Raw genomic sequence first — 12,410 nt, 5'->3', positions numbered from 1 at the left:
GGCCTCCATCTTTTGACAGCACTGTGCAACTGCTTAACACCCTTGCAATTCTGTTTGACAGCAGACTTACCAGCAAATTCAGCACATGTAAGAGGAGCAGGAGTTAATGAAGGCTCTCTCCTTGAGGCTGGGGGAGTGGTTTTTCCTGAAGGAGCTGCCTGTCAATGTTTTTAAATGTTTAGTCAGTTAGACCTGCATACTAAAAATATGCAACTGTCCTACCCTGACCAGAGATAATGACAGTTCCCATTTATAAAATGATTTTATGTATTATTAATATAACAGCTTCAATTATTTTACTGTTACCTAGGTTTAGAGGGAAAAAAAAAAACACTTGTTTCCAGGAAGAAAATGATTGCATTTAGCACAGTTGTAATACCTATAATAAACACATACCAGTTACTACAAAATTTACTATGAAAAAAGCAGGCACATGGTATTTTTTAAATGTATGAAACTATATAATGAAACAGGAGTCCTAATTTAAAACAAAAACAAGAACAAATTCAAAGGCATTTCGCTCACATAGAAAAGCAACAATGTTAAGTTTTAAGCAATAATGTAAATCAAGACTGAAGGTATTTCCACACTATACCTTGGGGGTGTGCACAGAGAAAGGATTCAGTGAAGCTCCACTGGATCTTTTCTTTTTTGGTATTATTACAGGTGGTGGAGTTATTTGTGGTGTCTAGGAGGGGGTAGACAGACATTCACTGCCATGCTTGTTTTACCACAAGACACAAAAAGTACATTTCTTCCCCCAATGAAGCCCAATGAGCAAAGTACTTTTTTCCCTCCCTGCTCCCCCCACACATCTATGTTCATGCAGTGAGGTTACTATAGTAACAATACCACAGACTCACTAGAAAACCAGAATAGATACTGACTCCACCCTTCATCAATTTTTTTTCTTTTTAAAACTTAACATACTTCTCCCTTACCCTTCCAGAATATTACATTTCAAAACTGTCAAGCCTGAACTACACAGTGTTGGTTAGTCATTTTAATTGAGGATCACTTAGAAAGAAGCACATCTCTAACAAGAGTTCAGTCTTGCTGTAAAACAGCCCAATTGTAAATTCCAGTACAGCTGAACCTGTCTGAGTTGTACGAGGGACAGCTCACCAACTCTTCCCTCACCCCCACTTAGAATTCAGGACGAGGATCTCACGCCTGACTGTGCAGACTGACAGGCTTCAATCTATTTCAGGCACATACACGGCAGCAACTGAGCGCAAGCAGCGTGCCTTCCCAGCACTGACTCGTGTGTATTCTGACTACCTCAAACACAGCCCCACACAGCCCAATCCACAGTCAGCAGAGCCTAGAGTGGCTAGAAACTATTCACCTAAAATGGTGAGAAGAAACCAATTTGAAGGGCTGGTTTTGGTTTGGAGGTTTGTTTTGGTTGGGGTTTTGGTGGTGGGGTTGTCACTGGATTTTGTTGCGCTTTCTAGCAATTAAGTCTGTTTCATATTAATTACTGAATTGTTTCTTCAGCCCAGGTTAACCTGAAAATTTGACAACTCCTGGAGATTCACTTACCTCCGTGTTCAGGTCCTGTAGAATGTCACCTAACAGATCATCCTTGGACAAGTCAACAGCTTTCTGGAAATTAAAAAGGCAGAGAGAATGAGAAAGTCCTGCACTTCACATTTTCAGAGTAAGGATCAGGGAAAGGAAGAACCTGGCCAGTCACTCTTCAACCCTCACTCTGAGGACTTCTCTACTATTCACAGATCTTTACCACCACTGACCTGAACATAACTCCTAAACCCCAAGCCCCTGCCCTCTGTTTTCTGCTTTATTCCATAATCCTCCTGCTAATCACCAAAATAAACACAGTCAGTTCAGCTTTCTGGTTTTCTCTTCTATCTCCAAGTCACAACCACTGAGACAGGAGATGCCTCAATCTACCCAGAAATCTACACTGAACTTAGTGACTGAGATTGGGAAAGTAATACTCAAATATTTGAGTTCAAACATATTGGGACCTCCCTGGCAGTCCAGTGGTTAGGACGTGGTACTTTCACTGAGAGGGCCTGGGTTTGATCCCTGTTCGGGGAACTAAGACCCCACAAGCCATGCAGTGTGACCAAAAAATATATAAAAAATAAAAAAACAAAACAAAAACATACTGGGCATCTATTATCTATATAATCAAATGTTAAATATAATCAAAGATCAAGCTCATCTGAAACCAGGGGACTAGCCTGGCAGCCTTCAGGAGATCATTTGTTTACAGCTACGGGGAATCTGACAAAAAAGGTAAACTATGAACAAACAGGAATCTTTGCTGCACAAAGGAACAGGCAAATATAAGAAAACATGAGACTCACATCTACAGTTTTCCTCCCAGCACTGGCAATGAACATTGATTTGATGTTGTTCGGTTTTGTCACAGCAGCCCTCTTAACAGTCCTCTTATCTTTGTTGCATGCTTTATTATCTTTTCCTGTTGGAAGAGAATTTATTTAGAAACACACAACAGCAAAAATCAAAATGGAAAACCAAAAAAAGCATGGTCACCTGCCCTCTGTATATGAGACTCTGACAAGCAAAATGTTAAAAATTCAAAACACAAAACTGAAATTTTATGCAAGGCACATAGGAAATAATCTTTTAAATGGGCTGAATTCACGGAAACTTGGACTGAATGTTACTATAAAAATGGAAGAAAGGCCAGTAAAATATCAAGATGAGTTACTGAGACTGTTTGATCGTTATTGTTAATGTGAACAGAAAGCTTTTTAAAAGGTGGGGTTTATTTTCCCATAGAAATAAAAAGATCAAGCTCATCTGGAACCAGGGGATTAGCTTTGCAGCCTTCATGAGATCATCATTTTAGTGTGATACTGACCCTGACAAGAAAATTGAACTATGAAGAAAGAAGACTACCAGTTGTGATACTGTAGCATCCTAGTTTCCATTTTATGAGCAACAGTAGCTGGACATGTAACAACAGGTCCTAGCAATACTTAACAGCATGCAGACACTTGCTCCATAAAGAACAACTTGTGCCATGTTTTCTCTTCTGGGCATGTAGAAACTACCTGCAAACTCCTCTACTACTGTCAATTTTACTCTTGCTTTCTGACTCATCCCAGAGCAGCCTGCACCTACCAAAGACCCAGAGTGAATAGATAACATAGTGTGGTAGTGGCATACGAATAGACAGACAGACCAGATGAAATACAATATGGAGCCAGAAAAAGCCCAAATTACTTATGGAAATTTAACACAGAATAAAAGTGACATCTCAAATCACTGAGAAAAAATGAACGTTTTCATAGTTTCATGAGTTGGCTACTCATTTGTGGTTTCCCTGGTGGCTCGATGGTAAATCATTTGCTTGCAATGCAGGAGACCTGGGTTCGATCCCTGGATTGGGAACAGCCCCTGGAGAAGGGAATGGCAACCCATTCCAGTATTCTTGCCTGGAGAATTCCATGGACAGATGAGCCTGGCAGGCTATAGTCCAAGGGGTCAAAGAGTCTGACACAACTGAGCTATTAACACTTTCACCCATTTGTAAAGAAATAAATCAGTATAAACACCATACGGGAGAATTCCCTGGTTGTCCAGTGGTTAGGACTCAGTACTTTCACCACCAGGGGTCCAGGTTCAATTCCTGGTTGGGAAACTAAGATCCTGCAAATCACAAGTTGAACTCCAAACAGACCACAGGTCAAAATTTTTAAAATGAAGTTATACAAGTACTTTAATAAAAAAGGCAAATTCCTTGTAACCTGGCTGTGGGGCAAGTCTTTCTAACTATGATTCAAAATCCATCTGCAAGAAAAAAGAAAGGAATGATAAATGCAATTATATCAGAAACAGGTTTAAAGACCAAAGAGGAGAAAATTTTTGCAATATATTTTGCAGAGGAAAAAAAACAACTTCACTGGTATTAAAAAAAAAAAAAATGCAGAACCCAAAGGGAATGTGGGCAATAAACATGAACACATGGTTCATGTTAAAAAATACTATGAAGTTTTATGAAAGATGCCCAACTTCATGTGTAAAAGAAATGCAAATGTCATTTCTCATATATTAGAGGGTCAAAAATTTTAAAAGCTTGACAATACATTTTCTTGGCGAGGCCATGGTGTCTAAATGGACACTCAAATGTTGCTCACAGGAGTGTAAAATGGCACAATTCCTATGGAGAAGAATTTGGAACTATCTCATGAAACTTTATGTGCATGTATTCTCTAAGCCAGCAATTCCACCTCAACAAATTTTCCCTGAGGAAAATACTGTATGCAGTTATTCAATGTGGTATCATCTGCAAGAGCTAATTACTGAAAATCTAAATGTCCACTCAAGTAAACCATCTGAACAAACCATGGTACAACCATTGATGGAATACTATGCAGCCATACAGAAATGAGCAAGCAAGGAAGAACGCTCTCTAAGTGAGGATATGAACTGATTTTCAGGATATCTTCTTAAGTGAAAAAATGCCAAGTACAAAAGCATCTATAGAAAATATCTTTTGTGTAAGAAAGAAAAGGAAATTAAAATACGTATACAGAATTCCATTTCTGGGCATACGCCCAAAAGAATTAAAAACAAGTGTTCAAACAAAAACTGGTACACAAAACTTCATATCAGCACTGTTCACAGTAATTGAAAGAAGGAAACAACCCAAGTGGCCTATAACTAATAAATGAATAAATGAAATGTGGTCTATCCTTGCAATCTGATAGTATCCTTGCAATCTGATAGTAGCCCTGAAAAGGAATGAAATACTGATTCACGCGTAACACGAATGAACCTTGAAAACACTATGCTAAATGAAACAGGCCAGAAACAAATTGCAACTCTATGAAATACTCAAAACAGGCAAATTCAGAGACAGAAAGCATATCAGTAGTTGCCAGAGCTGAGGGAAGGAAGACTGAGGAATGACTGCTTAATGAGTATGGGTTTCCATCTGGGATGAGAAAATGTTCTGGTCATGAGTACAAACACTGTTGATGCACGAAATGTCACAGATGATAAATTTTCTGTTATATATTTTTAATGTGCCTAAGAATATGAAAAGATATAGCACATTTGTGAAAAACATAAGACAGGGGAATTTAATTTTGTCAAGAGATCATTTGGAGCAGTTTGAAGAGCAAATATAGGCAATGGTCAAAATGTTTAGTAAACAAAATTCAGGTCCTAATAAAGAGCCTCAAAAGAGAAGGTCAATACTGGTTTGACTAGCAAGGAAGGCTTCACTAAGGGGCTTTAATATCACAGTCTACATTAGCAGGTATAAGACAGAAGAACAACAGGAAACAAAGAAAGAACAGGAGTCAACATTTGAGATGAAATTTTTCCACAATTTTAGAGCTCCTGTTTTGATTTGTTTGTTTATGTAGGTTTTTTTGGGGTTTTTTTTTTTGTTTTTTTCCGGCCAAACACTTGTGGCTTGCGGGATCTTAGATCTTACTTCCCCATCAGGGATGGAACCCATGCCCTTGGCAGTGAAAGTGTGAAATCCTAACCACTGGACAGCCAAGGAATTCCCTTATCCCTTTAAAAATGTCAGTGTCATGAAAGACCAGATGGGGAAGAGAGGAGGGATGGTGCTGCTCTGCTAAATAAGACTAAAGAGACATGAAAATCCAAATGGAGACTGCACTTCTAAAAACAGCTATAAAAGGTATTATTGGACTAACTGGGGGATCTTAATCAGGATAAAATCTTAGATAATATCATGAAAATGGTACTGCAGCTAAGGAGACAAGCCCTTGTTCTTATGAGATCACCACTGAAACATGGAGAGTTAAGTGTTGTGCTGTCTACAACTTAGTTTCAATAAATTCACCAAAAACAAAGCCTGTGTGTATATGTCTGGGAAGGTAGAAGAGGGACAAAGTAAACAAATGTCACAAAATGTCAACAATGTACAAATTAAGGTCCAGACTTTCTGATAAGGGTGAGAGAGCAGATTTCAGGCTTTGTGGCCACATGTCTCTTAAGCTGTTGCGTATTTTTCTTTCCACTTTTCTTCTTTTTTTAAACACTCATTAAAAAGGTAAAAGCCTACCATTCTTAGCTTGAGCTATATAGTGCAGGTATGATTTCCTTCTGAGGTAAGGAAAGTCATCATGGTGATGGCTATACTACTGTGACTATACTAAAGCCACTAAAATGTTCACTTGAGCAGAATTGTATGGTATGTTAATTATATCTCAGTAAAGCTATTCTAAAATAAACCAGCTCTAAGTGACCCACAGAATGTTGGCCAGTGATCTATCACTTGGTGGTAATAATGAACTAAATAAAAAAAAAATATGAAGAAAATTTCCGCCTCTCATTTTACAGGAACGAAATCGGGCTTGTTGACTCAAAATTTTTTTTGCCAATGATTGTGATAGCTATGAGAATATAACACATTCATTCATATCGTTTTAAATTTCAATTAAACAAAGCAAGTTGACAGAAAATCGAAGCCTTGTTATTGTACTGTGCTTCTATCAAAGAGCTAAAATCCTAAGTAACTTCAGCAGGAATGAAAAGACATCACTTATGCTTGTAGCCCTCAAAATCAGCAAATCTAAAATGACCACAGCACTGAAAATTCTAAAATAAGTAAGACTAAACTCTTTGGATAGAGAGATGTGAAACTTCATTTCCTGGTTGTTTTTGCTTTCCGTGTTTAATTTTCTACATAACTACACTTCTTTCAATATTAGAACATTTTCTGTACTCAAACACAATTGTGGTAGGTCCGTTTTCCCTGAAGAAACTGTGTCAAAGTACCAAGTCATCCGAAATTTTAGACAATTCCTTAAATCTCAAAATGGCCCTCTTAAAAACAAAATGCAGGTACCTTTCTCATGGGAATCAAGAGCATCATCTTCAAGGTCATCATCAAAAATTTCCCGGCCATCCTCCACATAGCCAATACCATCTGCAGGAACAAAATTTCATATTAGGATCAAATTTCTAAATGTAGCCAATATTTTGCCCATGACAAAAAAACAAAAATCCCCAATCAGATGCTCTCCTGGTCCACGTCATTTTAAAATGCAGCAGAATCCTGTTCAACCAAAAGTCAGATGAAACACAGCCCTCACACAGGTTTTCTGAGTCAAAACCAAAAGATATACAGCTGACCCTCACACAACTTGGTAGTTAACCCACGTATAACTTACAGTCAGCCATCAGTATCTATAGTTCCCTTACACTTGCGGATTCAAACAACCACAGATGGTGTAGTACTATTGTATTTATTATCAAAAAATAGCCACACACATATAAGTGGATCCAAGCAGTTTAAACCCATGCTGTTCAAGGATCAGCAGCTATTTATTATGCCTATTTAGGTGAATTAGGAAATAATTTGGCCCACAGGATCAAAGTTTGCCACAATAGGATGCTTTATAGTACTTCTTCTCTGCTGCTGCTGTTGCTAAGTCACTTCAGTCATGTCCGACTCTGTGTGACCCCATAGACAGCAGCCCACCAGGCTCCCCCGTCCCTGGGATTCTCCAGGCAAGAACACTGGAGTGGGTTGCCATTTCCTTCTCCAATGCATGAAAGTGAAAAGTGAAAGTGAAGTCGCTCAGTCGTGTCCGACTCTTTGCAACCCCAGGGACTGCAGCCTACCAGGCTCCTCCATCCATGGGAGTTTCCAGGCAAGAGTACTGGAGTGGGCTGCCATTGCCTTCTCTGACTTCTACTCTACCAGAAGAATAAAAAGAATCAAGATCACCAGAAGTCCAGAAAAGCAACTTAGTCTGCAAGTTCAAGTTGGGAATAGAACCAAGTCCAATTACAGAAGTAGGAACATAAAACAGTGGCAGGCGCAGTCTACACCCCCTTTCTCTGTTGCGTGGTTGGCACTCACACCCCCAAGAAGTCACATCCCACAAACAGGAACCACCGAGCTTTCCACAAGGGCTATAAGAACATGGGGACCAGCCTCTGTCTACCCAGGGCTTTCCACTGCCCACGTCACTCTTCATGAGTACAGTCTTGTGTAATCCTCACAGCCATTCTATGACATATTTTCCTCTACCCCATCAGATGGAGACAGCCCACAGGTATGAGATTCCTCCAAACTCCTACACAGTCACTTCCTGGAGGATTTATACTATAGTCTGAGGTATATGTCTGGTTTCTCCAAAATGCCCCTCAATAAAACTAACTTTCCATTGTTCTGCTTCCATACCCTCAAATCATGCATTTAAGAAAAATCCAAACCAAAGGTGCCTTACATCTATCTGCCCAAGCAAAGAAGCAACTCTGTTGCATAAGAACTTATGAAAAGCTACTGACACAGTGTCTGGCAGGTAGCTTCTTCCCACATACCGTCATCCACGATCCAGTCGTCATCCTGGCGGGCCTGAACCAGCTTTGAGTACTGTTCCTCATCAACTTCTTCATAAACACTCGTGAAGTCCTCTACCTGCCATCATACAAGTTTGAGAAAGCTCAAAGTGGAGTGAAAGTGTTAAACAATTCTGATGAAAAAACTGTCAAATTCAAAGTGGAATGGCAGCCTGAAGGAGTTAGCTGCAACCAAATCATGAGTTCTGACATTCAACACCACTGCAGGGTTTTCCTTAAATAGACATCAATTAACTTAGTATTCCTTTTAGGTGGGTGTTAACATAAGATATTAAATGATTCCATTAGCATAATACACTTGTCACACCATCAATTACTCATCTACTTCATAAAAAACAAACTGAATTATAGCCAATTCTTTATTAGCTGCTTTGGGGATTAGTCATTTGTAATTTCAAGATTGGTTTCTCCTGTACTTGGCAAACCTGTGAGACATGCTGCCTCCCTTTCCGCTAGCTGATGGTGCCCCACAAAAAGACAATAATCTCCATAACTGTTCAACCGATCAAATGAAATTCCAAAGGAAAATCTCCCCCATCCATCCCCCTCCAAAAACCAGGAAAACAAACACAGTCTGTATTCTACAGGTGCACTACAAATGGTTTTAGAGTAATCCTTGTTTGTATTACCACTGATCCTAACCATTTTGGGGTGTTAAAAACCGAGTGCAAGAGCAGAGTGGCAAGACCTGTAATTACACAGGCTGCCTGACCATCAGAAGGTCAGAATTCCGCTAACTACTGACATGAAGAGAGCAGACCACCTAAGCACAGTTAAAGCACAGAGAGACACACACCACTGCCACGGCTGCCATGGTGACAGGCCATTAATGTCCCAGGTGAGAATTTGGTGGGCTGGTTATCAAGAACTTAAACATACCCTGCTAAAAATTCCCCTCTTCTCTTAACAGTTCTGCCTTTCCAAGTGAGGGGTGGAAGAAACGACCAGCTCCATCTGAAGACCTAAGACTCTAGGGGAAAAAACACCTGGACACAGAGCTTTGAGAGCCTGATGGGCAGAGTTGACTGGATTTCTGCCACACCTACAGGGATTATAGTAATTGCAGGATTAGGCTGAGCTGTCACCTCCTGTTTAATTTGCTCTACAGGGATCACTGGCGAATACTGATTAGGCCTTTGATCACTTGGTAACAGAAATTACCTGCCCTACCAAATTAAGTTTTTTGACAACCCAAGCACAAACTGGTCCAACTAATATTACTGTACTGACCAATGTTCTCTTCCAGGGGAAAGGGAACTGGCAAGGGTAGTTTTGTTGCCTGAAGTCTATTAGGCATACTCTGCCTCTCATTTAAGCAACTCATTTACAGACTATCAAAAAGACACCAGAAAACTATTTTTAAAAATCATTTTGAGTTAAAAAGTCATTTTGACTCGATCTCTAAAACATTGCTACTGCTCAGCTTGAACTCTTAGAGCCATGCCATTAACATCAGTGATTAATGGGAAATCAGTCACATTGTGTCAACATCTGAAATGCCCCACAGAACTCCTTTACAAAAGTACCTACATTAAAAATGCTTTACTCATGATTTACTGTAATCCTTTTAGCAACCCTTTATGATCCGGTTGACTCCCTTAACTTGAAGGAATGGTGCCAAATGACAAGAATCCTCTTCTACTTGCTTAATAGCCCAATACAGAATGGGCCACGGTTAACAGGCATATTCTCAAACAAGGCTGCCTGGGTTCCAATCAAGGCTCTGCCATTGTGACCTCAGATACCTTCCATGCGAAATGCTGTTAATCATAGTGTCTAACTTCAGATGATTATTGGAAAGATTAAAGAACGGAACATGTTAAAGCACTTAGAACAGTGTTAGCTGAAAAACTGCATTAGTTGCTGTTATTATTATTATTTTCTCATATTAATTAATGGCTTTCCAGCCGTGAGGCTATGAAGACATTAATATTCAGGGAGCACCCTGGAGGTGAAGCTCGACAACGTTATACAGATGGCAGCCACTCTGCTTTTTTACCAGGCCATCAGTAGTGGGTAGAAGGAAAGAGCCAAAAGGACATCACATTCAGTCCACGCAGAACACAGCAGAGGGGAGGTCCAAGCCCCCACCAGGATCCCCTTGCATATGCGATTACGAAGTAGTTCTCTCCAAGGAGAAGCAGTGCTCAGTCAGCTACACTGCTCAGCACCTCCTAAGTAAAGCAAAAGCATCTCAAAGTTCCCTCAAAAAAGCCACGGAACTCAGCAGAGATGCAGGCAAAAAAAAACCATGACTACTTTCATTTCAGGATTTTAAAAGCATCAGTAAGGTAACTCACAGGAACTTTAAGGGGTGAGTAGTCTCCCAAAACCTGTAAATCTGCCTCATGTCCAAGTGTGCTTGAGATTAAGAAATTACTATTACAAGAAACTTAAAATATATGCATATTTCTAATCAGCAACAAAGGTGACATAAGATTACCTACAGGCCTTAAATTAGATGAATCACAGAGGGAAAAAATGGTTACTTACTTCATATTTATACTTCTCACCAGCTTTTGCCCTTTTCAGTCTTTCCAGAGCTTGCTGTCGCCCTTTCTTTGACTTCTTCTCTCTCCGGGATCGGGAAGCTACAAGACTCCTGGAATCTGACACAGCTGAAAAGAAGCCAAATTTATGAGACATTACAAAATTGTCAGCTATTTTCCCTTAAAAACAAAGCAATAGTTTTTAGCCAGTATTAATATACAAGTTCAATGTTATACAAAATCTGCAGCTCCTGTGGCTCTGCGGAAATTCTCAGCTGAAGCAACTGTTATTTTTTTTCCTCTAGGAGAAAAATTCCAAATTCAACTGATTTCCCCTGGAGACACTCAAGGGAGACCAGCCTAGTCCATAACCTTTCCAAGCAAAATGACAGGCCATTAAGTGATTATAAAAGGACAATTCATTTTGTATTCTATTAATCAACATTTGAAAGGCTTTGAGGAGCACCTGCTCTTTACAAATTACCTGCCCCTCTGAGAGACACAAAGATAAGACAGGGCCCCAGACTCATAGAACTTACAGTCTGACAAGGGAGATTCCTGGCAGACCTCCGAGATACTAGTGGGTTCAGTTCCAGACCATAACCAATAAAGTGAATATTACAATCAAGTGAACCATGTGAATTTTTTAAAATTTCCCAGGGCATATAAAAGTTATGCTTACACTACACTATAGTCTATTAAGTGTGCAAAAGCATTATATCTTCAAAAATTCTTGATTGTTAAAAATGTTAACCATAATTTGAGCCTTCAGTGAGTTGTAGTAGTAACATCCAAGATCCCGGATCATAGATCACTGTAACAAATATTGAAAAATGTGAGAATTCCCAAAATGTGACGCAGGGACATGAAGTAATAAGCGAAGTCTGTTGGGGAAATGGTGCCAACAAACTTGCTTGATGCAGGGTTGCCACAACCTTCAATTTGTTAAAAAAAATTTTTTTAAGTGCAGTATCTAAAGCACAATAAAGCAAGGTATGCCTGTAAATAGTAACTAACTATAGAACAACTTTTAGAAGAAACACATGCCCCAACAGAAGTACAGATAAAATGCCTAGAATTTCAAAGGAAGGATAAATTGGGGGTTGGGAGAATTTAACCAAGATGACTGAGGAGATTCTTGATTCCATCACTGATTTCCAGATCTCATGCTGCTGGTTATGACATTAGAGGAGGATGATGAAAAACACAAAGATTAAAATGTGTTTTGTGGAAAATTAATGAAGTACCAGAGGGCCTCACTGGTCAGTCATTCAACTTTTGAATTATGCACACTTTGGGTCATCATAAACTGACCACTTCACACAGTTACTCAAAAGATTTCACCCACAGAATGAAGACTTTCATATGCCAGCTGATGAATACCCAAAGCAAGCAAGACAGTGCCGCCTGCCAGCCACGAGTTGAGGCTCAGCATGACTGCCACTATGTCTGTGAAATTGAATATTGTATTGTATTTGGTGCTAATTACTTTATAAAAAGAAGTAAGCACAGAAAAGGAGAAGTATTGATAACAGGCATCCTAAAAGCTCCAACCCCACTGGAATG

The 12,410-nt window shown here is 39.5% G+C and overlaps 1 protein-coding gene across 4 annotated transcripts in view; it reads right to left on the bottom strand.

The window, feature by feature from the left end:
• Window positions 1-12,410, bottom strand: part of POLA1 (DNA polymerase alpha 1, catalytic subunit) — a 295,724-nt gene that overhangs the window by 279,813 nt on the left and 3,501 nt on the right. For all 4 annotated transcript variants that reach the window (XM_027535159.1, XM_027535161.1, XM_027535160.1 and 1 more), the window contains exons 2-8: window positions 10,849-10,973; window positions 8,317-8,413; window positions 6,833-6,913; window positions 2,340-2,455; window positions 1,546-1,608; window positions 596-688; window positions 71-158 (exon numbers count right to left, since the gene is read on the bottom strand). In XM_027535159.1, the coding sequence (XP_027390960.1) occupies window positions 71-158; window positions 596-688; window positions 1,546-1,608; window positions 2,340-2,455; window positions 6,833-6,913; window positions 8,317-8,413; window positions 10,849-10,973 (663 nt within the window). The remainder of the gene's footprint in view (window positions 1-70; window positions 159-595; window positions 689-1,545; window positions 1,609-2,339; window positions 2,456-6,832; window positions 6,914-8,316; window positions 8,414-10,848; window positions 10,974-12,410) is intronic.

This window comes from Bos indicus x Bos taurus, chromosome X, assembly GCF_003369695.1.
Source record: "Bos indicus x Bos taurus breed Angus x Brahman F1 hybrid chromosome X, Bos_hybrid_MaternalHap_v2.0, whole genome shotgun sequence".
Classification (NCBI taxonomy): Eukaryota; Metazoa; Chordata; class Mammalia; order Artiodactyla; family Bovidae; genus Bos; species Bos indicus x Bos taurus.
This window is presented reverse-complemented; position numbering and strand designations above follow the sequence as displayed.